Source organism: Balaenoptera ricei, chromosome 9, assembly GCF_028023285.1.
Source record: "Balaenoptera ricei isolate mBalRic1 chromosome 9, mBalRic1.hap2, whole genome shotgun sequence".
Lineage (NCBI taxonomy): Eukaryota > Metazoa > Chordata > Mammalia > Artiodactyla > Balaenopteridae > Balaenoptera > Balaenoptera ricei.
Genome location: NC_082647.1, coordinates 68,808,086 through 68,821,235, shown reverse-complemented (window position 1 = coordinate 68,821,235; position 13,150 = coordinate 68,808,086). Strand labels below are relative to the sequence as shown.

General features: G+C 36.0%; 1 protein-coding gene across 7 annotated transcripts in view; it reads left to right on the top strand.

Annotated features, from left to right (window-relative positions):
- DGKB (diacylglycerol kinase beta) overlaps positions 1 to 13,150 on the top strand; it is a 639,765-nt gene that overhangs the window by 98,743 nt on the left and 527,872 nt on the right. For 6 of the 7 annotated variants that reach the window (XM_059932825.1, XM_059932829.1, XM_059932827.1 and 3 more), the window contains one exon: positions 10,621 to 10,774. In XM_059932825.1, coding sequence (XP_059788808.1) covers positions 10,621 to 10,774 — 154 coding nt within the window. Of the gene's footprint in view, positions 1 to 4,885; positions 4,907 to 10,620; positions 10,775 to 13,150 lie in introns of those variants that run through there. The other variant, XM_059932830.1, reaches the window with a different exon arrangement.

Sequence of the window (13,150 nt, the reverse complement as noted above, 5' to 3'; positions counted from 1 at the left end):
AGGGTAGCCAAAAGGAAAAAGAATGAGGGCATGCATACTTATTACTCTATGTGTGTTCTTTGTTTATCAGTGTTCTGTGAGTGTAGGGTTTTCTTTTTACATTTCCTGTCAGTAGATGATTCTTGGCCTAAGGCTGAGTTAAATTTTCATAGCTCCCTGGGCGTACTCTATCTTTGTACTCAGTACTCTGTACTGGGTTTGTGTTATTCAGACAAGTGAGTTGCTTCAACCCCTTAATAAGAAACCTGGGATTTCAGAACCTACATTTTGTAGTGCTGCTGCCTAATGTATATTTGAAATGTCTTTAACAAGGATATTGACACTATTATAATTATTAGCAATGATATAAACACCCTTGTATTGTAAGCTATAATTGTACTTCCAGAACCAAATTCAACCTTTGCCATGAAAGAAAGCACCTGGAAAGTATAACAGAGTAAACATGGTCTTAGGTTTCCAACTGAACTGAATTCAAATCCATATCTGCCACATATGAGCAGGTCTTGGACAAGTTACTTCATCTCTCCTAGCCTGAGTTTGTTCACCTATAAAATGAAGAGAGTATTGGCTCTACTGAGTTGTTAAAAGGGTTAAATCCTAAAGTATATGCAAAATATTTAAGTCTCTGTCTGCCAGGTGTTTCATTGATGTTTTGAGGCAGTGGCTGTGGATCACACTGTAAGGAGCACCATGATTTCATATGAAAGTTCTGGAAAATTTATGAAAGGTGATAGGGAGAATATCTGAGACACTCCAACCAATCCTGTAACCTTGATTTTCTCAGAGCCTCACTTTCCTCATCTATAAAGTAGTAAATATAACGCTGTCACTCTGATGTCTTTCCCAACACTAAATTAATTTCCTTCTACCGTGAGGTATGAGTGGAGGACATGACATGTGATTTGCTTCCCCTACCAGGCCTCGTTGCAATCCAGAGTGCTGTCCTGGCGCGAGTTATTGTGTCTGTTGTATTTGCTCCACCTCTCACAACTGCATAAATGCCAGGACAGTTAGTTAGCAAGGAATGGATGTAACATGTTAACCAGTATTTCTGCTTCTCTTCCCTATTACTATCAGCACAATTTCAGTCATCTTCCTCCTCTTATCAAAGCTACAACCAGAACACAGTTTTGAAAACATACCAGCAAATTGAAGAATAAAATGCCTACTACAATTGTTGTTAACCCAGTTTTGACTGTGTATTACTTATTGTTGAAATACATAGTAACTTTTATTTCGCCATGTTGCTTCAGTTTTTATGCCTTGATACTCAGAGAATTGCTCTTGTATAGAATGGAACCACATCCAACAATCTGAGAAAATATTTGCATGGCTACTTGTGGGATTAATTAGTTATGTCATAATTAAACAAATCAAGTTGAATAACTTCTTGCAGGTTTCTTTTAATTGCATTGAGGATCAAATCTCAACATTTACAAAAAAAAACAAACTATTTTATATCCATGAAAACATCTTGAATTTGAGAACGGACCATCTGCTACATCCATCCAAAATTGAAAGCTTGGATTAATGATTTGACTGCTTCAAGTGGCTAGGTGATATCTGTTACAGTTGATATGTCACAGTTGATCCATTTCTCCCTTAACGTTCTGTAATAAATATACAGAAATTTAACAATAGGTAAATATTTAGGGTATATAAAATACAATTATACTAATTGCTTCCAATTGCTTTCTCTACAGATGAGTTTTAAAAACAAGGTTAAATAATTTGAAAAATAAACTAGTAACTCTCCTGAGTTTAATCATAACAGCTAACTTTGATATGCAGTATTTAAACATTCTGTGTAGGTTGCTCTTTCATTTCTTTCATAACATTTATTAAATAATTTATATGAGTTAAAAATCAGGTTAGAGAAAAAGTGATGCTGGGATCTTCAGGTGATCTTTTTCACTTCTTCAGGGACAAGTAGAGCAAACTCTTTAGGTGCTTGCTACAACTAAAACTTATCTTAAGGTTTGTATGTTGTTTTTGTTTGTGTGTTTTCATCAACAGGAATAGTTTTTTTGAGCAGAAGTACATTTAAGGATATTAGGGGAAAATAAATCTAGAGATTTGTGTAGAAAGGCCTAGAGTGTCTAAGGATTTTAAGGTTTTTTTTAATAGGTAAAGGAAATCATGAATGATATTCCTGAGATCAACGAGTTAAATTTTCCACTTAGGAAAATACTTCTGAACCAATGTGAACAACAAACAGGCTTGAGTTAAAGAGAAGACCAGGTATGAGTTATTGAAGCAGTCCAATCAAATGATGAAAACTGGGAGGGCAGTTGGGGTTGTAATAGAGGTCGGGGGCAGAGTTAGAACACATTGCAGATATATGGTCAAAAGTAATAGGTTACACTTAGTATGTCAAAAAGAGTTACAGTCAACTCAGAGTTTTCAAGATTGTGGAACTGAGTAGAGATAGTTATGCCATTACTTTTTATTTTTATACTTTATTTTATTTCCCTTTTTTCTCTAATGGCTAGTTTATTGATACACTAGTCAATACATTTGACGGTGATAAACCAGTTGTACTAGGTATGAATATTGAAAAATCAAAATCTGTCTATAGAATTATACTTTGATTAACTATAACATAGTAGCCTTTGAAGTCAGAAATATTTAGGTCCTTGGCACTAACTAGGAGCTTTTGGCTTTGGGCAATTTGCTTGACTTTTCTGAGCCTCAGCTTTCTGTCTATAAAATAGGAGTGATAGTAGCATTTACTTAAGGGGTTATCGTGAGGATTGAAGTATAGCATACATGTAACATATTAATATTTAGTGCAGTTCCTGGAACACAATAACGTTTAGAGAGTTTCCATTATATGCAACCAACATATTAAGCAAACACCTAATTTTATTTTTCCACTTATGGATAATAGAGTGTATCACTAACTATGAAGATTAAAAGGAGATATTGGAGGCTTTAAGAAAGAGTTTGGCATAAAAGCATGCACTGGTGAGAGATAAATATACAGAAAGTGAGAAAAGCACTTGGAACAAAAATAATTGGGTTGCATCCCAAATGCATTTCTTGCATGTATATTATATACTGGATATTGTATCTGGATATGTGGGAGAAATAGAAATGGTCAAGATGATCTTTGCTATCAAAAAGTGTCAAACTATTAAATATATTTTCAAATTGCTGACAAAATGCTTCAACTCAGGGAATTCTTAAGCCCTGAATTCTTAAGCCTTTACCCAGTTGTAAAGTGTCAATCCCTCACTCTCACATGCTGGCTGAGTATTTCCTAGTCTGTCTTCTACACCTTCCCATCTTGATATTTCTCCCAATAATAACCCTGGTATATTTGGACCTTGATGGATTAGAAAGAATAGAATTTATAGGATAGTATATATTTGAAACCATTCCAAATTTTTGGTTATTTTGTTATCATTAGTTTTGTTGATTTTATTTTATTTTAATCTGCTACAATATTAAATATATAGCCATATGCTATTATACTTTAAAATAATCTCGTTTGAGATTTAAGTGAAACAGTATATTCCTGCTCAGAAGCTTTTTCTATTTATTATATTTCACAAATTCTTACCATCCTACCTGAATCAATTTTCTTTGTTGCTAGATTTCCTACAAAGAGGTAACTGAGTGAAACTGTGCTATTTTTTTTTTCTTTTTTTGCTATTCCAGTGTCCATACTTCAAATATATAGGAGGACTTACAATGTAAAAGACACTGTTTTAAGCACTATGTGATGCAGTGTTGTGTTGCATCTTATAGTCTAGCAGGGAAGAAGAGATACTTGTAATTCTGCCTGCACACATACCTTCATTAAGTGAACCCCCTTTGGAAATTTTCTTTCAAAGTAAAGATGCAAGTAAGCAATCATTAAAAACTGACATTATTAATGAAAATTATATATGCATAGTTGTTCCCAAAATCTTTATTGAGTTTTATTTTTTGAGGAGAAATAACTTTTAGAGCATTTGGTGTGTGCCTCAGTAACAACTCACAGCAGTTCTAGTGACAGCACTGAAACATAGGCAAGACAACGTCCTACTCCGTGCAAGTGGATTCCTGCTAAGTACAAAATGTAGTTGGATACAGACTCTTTTTTTTCTTTAAAGTAGAGGGAAGGATTTTTCTTTTTTAATTTATTTTTTTATTTTTGGCTGTGTTGGGTCTCCGTTTCATGTGAGGGCTTTCTCTAGTTGGGGCAAGCGGGGGCCACTCTTCATCGCGGTGCGTGGGCCTCTCACTGTCGTGGCCTCTCTTGTTGCGGGGCACAGTCTCCAAACGTGCAGGCTCAGTAGTTGTGGCTCACGGGCCTAGTTGCTCCGCAGCATGTGGGATCTTCCCAGACCAGGGCTCGAACCCATGTCCCCTGCATTGGCAGGCAGCTTCTCAACCACTGCACCACTAGGGAAGCCCTGGATACAGACTCTTGATCACAAGATATACTGAAAATCACGATAAAAATAATCTGCTTAAAATTCTTCCAATCCATTATTTGTATTTCATAATTACTAAAATAACTTGGAGTAGCATTGTTTGTTATTCTTGCCATTTATCGTCTTACTGAAAAACATGTTTCTAATTTTCTCTTTACTGAGACTTAATAAATGTTAGTTTTAGGTAAAGACAAGTACAACTAATAAATTATGCACCTCTGAGGTAGTACAAATAATTTCATTTGCCAAAACTAAGTTTTAAAAATCCAGTGTGAAATTCACACTTTCACTTTCACTCTTTATCTTTAACAGAAGTTTCTCCATGGCAGTTTTATGAGACTATCAAGGAGCTCTCTGAAATTTGAAGTAATGAACAATAAATTGCAATACAAAATAAGCATAAACAATGAGACATTTAAAGTGCACATTTTTCTTCTGAAAGTATTTTAATATAAAAAAATATGTATTTGAAATCTCAGGAAGTTAACCATGCTACATATTAATTTATATACTTTGGTTCCATGACCTTTACGTCAATGTTCAATTTAATATAATTAGTTAATGATATAAATTAGACAGCAGAATGGAAATGGAAATAGTGAAAGAAAGCCTCTAATTTAAGTTACTGCCTACCTCATTTGATCAGAGTTCTTTTGCCCAGTAGCCAACAGTATTATACACATAGCAGGTACTCAGTCCATACTTGCTGGTAAATGAATTAAAGTCATTTCTTTGTTAATGGTTTTAGCTAGTACCTTAATCTAATCTATAATAGTTCAATGATTCCCTTTTTCTTTTTCTTTAAATTTTATTTTATTTTATTTATTTATGGCTGTGTTGTGTCTTCGTTTCTGTGTGAGGGCTTTCTCTCGTTGTGGCAAGTGGGGGCCACTCTTCATCGCGGTGCGCGGGCCTCTCACTATCACGGCCTCTCTTGTTGCGGAGCACAGGCTCCAGACGCGCAGGCTCAGTAATTGTGGCTTACGGGCCCAGTTGCTCCGCGGCATGTGGGATCTTCCCAGACCAGGGCTCGAACCCGTGTCCCCTGCATTGGCAGGCGGATTCTTAACCACTGTGCCACCAGGGAAGCCCCCCCTTTTTTCTTTTAAAGATCACTTATTAATCAGCTATGTATACAAGTTTGTTAGAAAATGTGAAAATTGGACCATCTTTTGTGTGATATAAAAGTTATAAGATCCTATTATATAAAATGATCCTATTATATAAAAGAGTCTTATGATCCTATTATCGTCATATGATCCTGTTAAGATGTGTTAGATCATGTGATCTCCTGCTGCAATCCCTCCAGTAACTGTTCCTCTCACTCTACCTTAAAAGCATAATGCTTTATTGACGGTCTAGTGTATGTTACAGGATCAGCCCTCATCCACACACCACCAAAGATCCTGTCTTGTACTTCCTGTCTGTGACTCGAGTCCTCCCTCAGTCCTGCTCTGGACTACTCCTCCTCCTCACTAGCTCCTACAGCACATCCTCTAAAACAGGAGCATCTTAATACCTCAGGATATTCGCACCACCTGTTTGATCTGCAATGTTCTTTCTCCAAATATGTACGAAGCTCTCTCCCTCATCTCATTTAAATCTTTATTCACAGAACCGATTCTCATTTCCTAGTCATCAGATTTAAAACTGTAAGCACCACTCCCCCATATATAAACCTTTTTCCTTCTTTATTTTTTTAGACAACATTTAATACCTTCAGACACTGTACATTTATCCTGTTTATTTTGGTGTTTTTCTTATTCCCTTCATTAGAAGATAAGCCTCCTGGTGGAAGGAGTTTTGCATATATCAGTAACATCTTTACCACACCACCGAGAACAGAGCCCAGTACAAAGTGGATGTATGCATAATGAACGTTTGCTGATTATGAGAAAATCTTCATCCCAAGACTGCCAAAATAAATTAAAGTAATGATAGAATGACGACATTTATTTTCATTCACTTTGAATCTACTTGGATGAATGCTAGAGTTATTTCTTTAGTATTAGCAGGGATTTAAACACCAAGAAACCAGATGGTCAGATATAGTAATGAAAGGCATATAGAAGTGTGTTTTTGGATTTATGCCAACTTGGCAGCAACATCTGAGCAGCTTCCCAAGTTTGTATTCTTTACAGATTCTCTGTGTTATCTCCCTGAATAGTCTGTGCCTGTTCCTTCGGGAAAAAAAAAAAAAATGAAAAAGCAGTTTTCAAAATTTTAAACATCATTTGGTGTATCTGTCTTTGAGCTTACAGCCAGTTCGATTTTTGAACACTCATTCAATTGCCTGACCCTACTTTTTTCATTAGTGTTTCTATTGCTCTGCATATAAATGATCTCATTCTATTTAAAGGTCACAATCTTCAAAAACCAATGCTAATGCTGCTAGATGACAGCAGTAGAAAACAAGATACTTAAATTTCAAGATATTCTGCTAAATCATGAGATAAGGAAAATGTATAGATTGAGGACATTATCCACTTACAGAAATGTTTGGTACTTTGGACAACATAGAATTTTAGAAAAGATTGGAAAATCTTTTGCTAATAAGAAAGAAATGGGTTAACCAGGAAAGGCATTGAAGATTAATTCCTCAGTGAATCTGAAACACTGAAGCAGCTGCCTTTTGGCTCTGAAGAAGTTTGGGTTTTACAGCATTGTAAGCTGTGTGTAATGACAGGAAATGTAAGAGAAAGGAAGTTTGCTGCCACCAATAATGTAAAGAAGTTGGAGGAAAAAGTTGACATCAGTAAAACTTTAGTCATAAATAGGATGACATCATCTCATGGAAATCATTTAAGAACTAAGGAAATCTTTATTTTATTCTTATGTCTACGATAAGTTTTTATTTTTTTTTAAAGTAAGATAATCTATTTTTAAAGGCTTGCTTTCTGAAGGCAGTAATTTGCCAATGTTGCCTGACACAGAAAAATTACATCAAAATATCTAAGACCCAAAAAACAGAGGGTTAGATTGGGAATAATGCAATGAAATTCTAATTTCCTGGACCAATAAAGAGGTGGGCAAATTAAGATAATGAAAAAACCCATCTAACCTCAAACAAGTGCTTCTTTTTACTTATTCCCTTTTTTTTTTTTTTTTTACTATTTTATTTCTTTTACATCCTATGTGTCCAAGGGTGCGTTAAGTGCTTTACATCAATTTATTATTACGTTTAGGCAGCAATGCTGAACAGTTGATCTTATATGGAGGAAATTAAGGTGTAGAGATGTCAGATAATAAGACTAAGATATTTTTTGATTGCTGAGCAAGGGAGAGCTACAACACTGGAGAAAATTCAGAAAGTTTTCCTGAGATCTGAAAAAAGAGGGACCAAGGAGAAATGTATTCCTTATTGAGAGGGATGTCATACATTAAGTTCACTTCTTCCTTTTGGTTGGATATTTTTCTGGTTTTCATCATTAAACCACAAGCACCGATTTCAAGGAGGTCCTATGTGGGTTATCACACTTGGGATGTGGCAGATTTTTCCTTAAAAAGAGCAGATACGTTTCTTGCCCCAAATCACTCAGGTGGTGAGTGGAGGTATTGGAATATGAAACAAAATCATTTTATTCTGAAGTCCTTGTTTTTGTTTTTGTTTTTGTTGGTTGGTTGGTTGGTTGTTGTTGTTTTCCTGTGTTACCACATCAAACCCTTGGCTTGAAATAATTCTGTTTTAAAATATAATCTTATTGTGAAGGAAGATTCAGAGAAAAAAATTTCAGCAATTATAGTCTTTTGTTCACATTTTTTTACCTGGTTTCTCAAAAAAAAACCCAAAAACAAATGAAAAACAAGTAAACAACAACAATTTTTAAAAACACCCACCAAAAAACAATGAACCATGTAATGATTCGTTAAATGCAAATGGAAACATTTAAGTTAATATGGTTTTAAGGCTCATTCATCAAATACGATTTGGAATTCTTCCTAACAAATCAAGAGGTTGGTATTATAGATGAAGAATTTGAGGCACAGAGAACTTAATAAATTGCCCACTGTCGCACAGTTGGAAAGTGTTGGATCTGAGATTTGATCCAGGTAGTCTGACTTCAAAACCATGCTCTGTCATCTGTTATGTTTCCAAACACAGTGCTGACTACAAAAGGTTACAGGAAGAAAAGCAACTATAAGTAACTTTGATTTTAATCACAATGCTTGTGAATGTTTACCATACAAATTTCCTATAACTTTGCATATAAAATTAACTCCTGCGTTCCCCATAGCCCTTCTTACATGTTGAAGATTATTGACAAGTGTTGGTCACTCATCCAGCTGAGTGTGGATTACTTCTCTTTTGATAGGCCATCCTGAGGAATCCTATTAGTAAGAAGAGGTGCCCTGCTCAAGGCAACTTATTTGGATATACTAGTCTGGCTGCTGACCTCATCTGTGTATTTTGAAACCTTGGCTTCATTCATTGTGGCAAATTGCTTTTTGAAAGTACTTCTGCTAATTGATGCTATTCTTTATATATTCATATTTTTCACAGTTTTTAGTTTTGTGGTTCAATCCACTAGTAGAATTTACAATATTCTGTGGTGGAGGTGATTCATTAAATATGGAAGGAAATGAAGCCTTTTTACCGCCACCAATATAAACATCTGAAGTGCCCTTCTGAGAATTAATAAGCAAAGCAAGACTAAGTTAAGTTTAACCAAAAATGTCAGATTAAGTTGTAGACAGAGTCTTGGAACCATTCATAAATAAGGTGAAGTTTTTGGCTTTGTCTTGTATTAGCTTGAGGTTATGTTAGGTACAAAAGCATACACAGTACATATACTTAAAGGGCATGCGATCTAATCTGCAAAACTTTACTTTCTCATAATGATACCCCTGTATGTCTGATTCCCTTTTGGGTTTATTCAAAACAGTACAATAATAAAATTGGTTGTTCTGTACCACCTTATCCCAATACTTTTACATAGGAAAAATAGACTTTTTGTATCCAAAATAGCAGTTTATGGAATTAATTTTATTCTCCTCTGCCAGGATTCTTAAAAACTTAGGAGCATTAATCTGCCAAGTTTTATTTTTTCCTTATTTTTAGTTTCATCTCAGTTACGTTAAACTGGGTAATAAAAAAATGCCCTTCAAGGGCTTCCTATGAGGCCTATAGCCCTTGCAGTCTCTTGATCTGGACAGATGTGGCTTTATCTCAGTTTCTTCTCTGTAGGTTTCCTAGTCCCTTCAAATGGCCTACTGGATAGTATCCAACACAGGTCCAGGGGCCTTCTCTTCCATGAGGTCTACAGCTATTTCCCAGGCAACATTTATGCGTCATTGTCACTGCAGTCACAAGGAGGGTTGGCCAAGCCCAGTACAATACCATTTTCTTGTCTTTGTCCCGAGTACCTGTATCCTTGTCCTCAGTTTCCCAGGCAGGAGTCAGATCCTGGCCCACTGTCCTCATCTGCTTGGAGAAAGCAAGCTCTCCTAGTAGCTCCTGTGAAATCCTCTCATTAACTTGAGGATAGAAGGTGGCTCCCATCACCATTTCCCCAAGTAGACAAGGAGATTCTCAAAGTAGCAATGGTTCTTTGCATGTAAATGTCGACACTTTTATAGTCCTGCAATGAGTAAGAGTGGGCATGGATCTTGAAGTAGATTTCTTTGAAAATCTGCATAGGAAGATTTAGAATTTCACTTTAGAATTTTATATCCATTCATCTTGGTGTTAGGGTGAAACTTTCATGTCAACCACTTTCTCCAATTGTCGAAAACAATATTCACCATTAGAGACAAAGAAAGGAGATGAGAGAAATACCTTTCTTTCTGAGTATTCATGCTGTGTTCATGATTCTGCATTGGCATCTTCACATAATTGTCTGATTTAATCATCATAACAACTTTACGGGATTGGGAATATTACACTCAATTTACAGAGGAGGAAATTAAGTTTCAGAGAGTAAAATTTTTAAGGCCACATAGATACTGTGGAAATAGAGATGTCTGAGTGAAAAGCTCCTGCTTTTCCTGCTCCATTATTGCAGGTAAGACATACAAATCTAATCACCAGTGTCAACCTAGGACTGACTGCCCGATTTAGTTCTCAAATAGTTACCTTCCTTTTGTAGACTTGGATTTAAGAATGTTTGAGGTCGTGTCTACTACTAATGATTTTGAGCATAGCACAAAATCTTAACATTGGCCGAGTCTTAAAATATATGTTTAAATTTTTTTTCAGACGATAGATTTTGAAGGTTTCAAGCTATTTATGAAGACATTCCTGGAAGCCGAGCTTCCTGATGATTTCACAACACACCTTTTCATGTCATTTAGCAACAAGTTTCCTCATTCTAGTCCAATGGTAAAAAGTAAGCCTGCTCTCCTCTCAGGTGGTAAGTTTAATTATTTACTTTAAAAATGTATGTAATGCAAAAACCTCAAAGGGAAAAATCATTATAAGTTCTCTATAAGATGAGATGATTTGTTTAAAAATTACCTTTTTTGCAGGATTTATCCTTTTATATTAAGACTGTGCAACTAAACATTAGAGAAAATATACTTTATCATTATTCATCACTTGTCATTTCAGTGTCTTAGAAGTCTATGTTTAGGTAATAATTTTAAGAGATACTTCCATCAAATATAGGAAAGTGCTCTTTTAAATGACTGGAATATATATATATATATATATATATAAATATATGTAGTCACAAGGCAGTTATGTAAAAACATAGTATTTAATATCAATTGTTCAAATTACCAATATACTTTCACATTTTTAGATTTGTAAGCTCAGAACAGAGTTTTAATTTTTCTCTTAGATACTTAATTCAGTTTGTCACCATAGAGATGGTTGGTTCTCTCATTAGGTGTAGCTTTTTAGAGATGTCTGATGCATTACTACCTGTCACTAATTGTATCACTCTCCACACAGTCAGGAAAATAGAAATCTCACTCTATTACTTTAGAAAATGTGCAATAGGAAACTGGTTAAACCGTGTTGGAGAGTTGAAAAGGTGAAGATGAACACTGAGACACACTGAGGTAGAACCATAGGAAGCAGATGTGTCCCCTGGGTTGGAGTCATCAAAACCCAGAAGCTTGGAAGGAGGACCTCTTGGGGCTGGGAGGCAGAGTTGAGGGGTGGGTGTTGCCTGGCAGGTCTCGCTGTCAAGACTCCTGTGGAGGGAACCCTTCCTGACTGGCTGTGATAGCTCAGGAGCTCAGGGAGGTTTGTGCAGCCCTGGAAGTCAAACCTCTTACAGCATCACCATGGTCTGTGCAGGACTGAATTGCAGGAGCTCACTGCGCCTTCTTGGTGTGGCAGTAAGCTGGAGTCTAGAGCGCCTTGCTACTGGACCCAGGTGCTGGGACAGTGAGATGCTGGAGAGATCTAACAGATAAGTGCAGGTAGACCAGCAGGAACTAGTCCCTTCTCCCTCCTCCCTTCTCTTGTCTCCCTAGTGCCCCCTGTGAACCCAACAGGTTTCCATCTGGCAATGGAGAAATGTAGTCTACAGCAGTGTTTCCCAAACTCTTTGATCTCAGGACTCTTTTAGGCTCTTGAAAATTATTGAGGACCCCAAAATGCTCTTGTTTATATGGGTGATATTTATTTCTATTTACCATATTAAAGATGACACATTCTAGAAATACAATGATCGGCCCCTCAGATGTTGACAAAAATAACATCTTTATGAAAAATGACTATTTTCAAAAACAAAAAAAAATTAGTGAGAAGATTGACATTATTTCACACTGTTGCAAATGACTAACATCCAACTTCATAGAAGACAGCTGAATAACCACATCCACTGCTGTGTTGCCATATCATGTCAGGTAGCCCCTTGAAAACTCCACTGTACACCCATGAGAGAATGAGAGTGAAAAAAGCAAATGATATCTCAGAATCATCACTGGTAGCATTTTGACCTTACAGATCCCCTGAGAGGGGATTAAGTATCCTATGGGAGCCACTGGTCGAGACTTCCTGTCCAAGCATCACAACATAGAATATCGAAGTGTGGGTAAAGAGGTGAGGAGAATTTTACTAATTAGCACTCTAATAAATAAAAAGCTTAAAACATATAATCAAGAAATAGGCGATTGAGCCATAAACAAAACTTGGGCAATCTGATGAAGAGTCCACACTATTAAGCCTTATGTTGTGCTGCTTCCCTTTCTGTTAATGAAGTAAAATATTTTTCCGCCAGCCATCACATGTTGGTTCAAGCTTTTTAACAGATGTACACCTTCCATATGCTATATTTTGATCCCTTCAAAATATAGAACAATTAATATGCTTATAATCTTTAACTACCCATCAAATATTTTTGTTCCTGAAATATTTCCCCTTATACCATGAACTGAGAGGGCTCCCCACACTTGCTGTTTTCTCTGAATGAGTTCCGTTTAGTTTGTCCTAAAGTGTGGTTTCAGAGCTTACCAGTGTTCTGGGCTGAAAATTTTTATATGAGACAGGTTTTTACTTGGATCTAGAAATTGAAACTTCTGTGTTCTCCGTTTCATGCTATAAATGGATTGCGTATTCCTTAGAAATAACAAAGTTGTCCCTTATTTAAATTTACATGAAGCAATACTGTCCTTGGGAAATACTGTCTTCTTTGAGAAAGAAGGGGGAACATTTGTTGATATGTTGTGTCTCTGAGTCAACAGACTCAGACTAATTGTGTCATACCTGGAGGAAGGAGACAATCTAATTACTTTGGTAGTTTTATAAGAAATTCAAACCTCAAACCCTCTTTTCT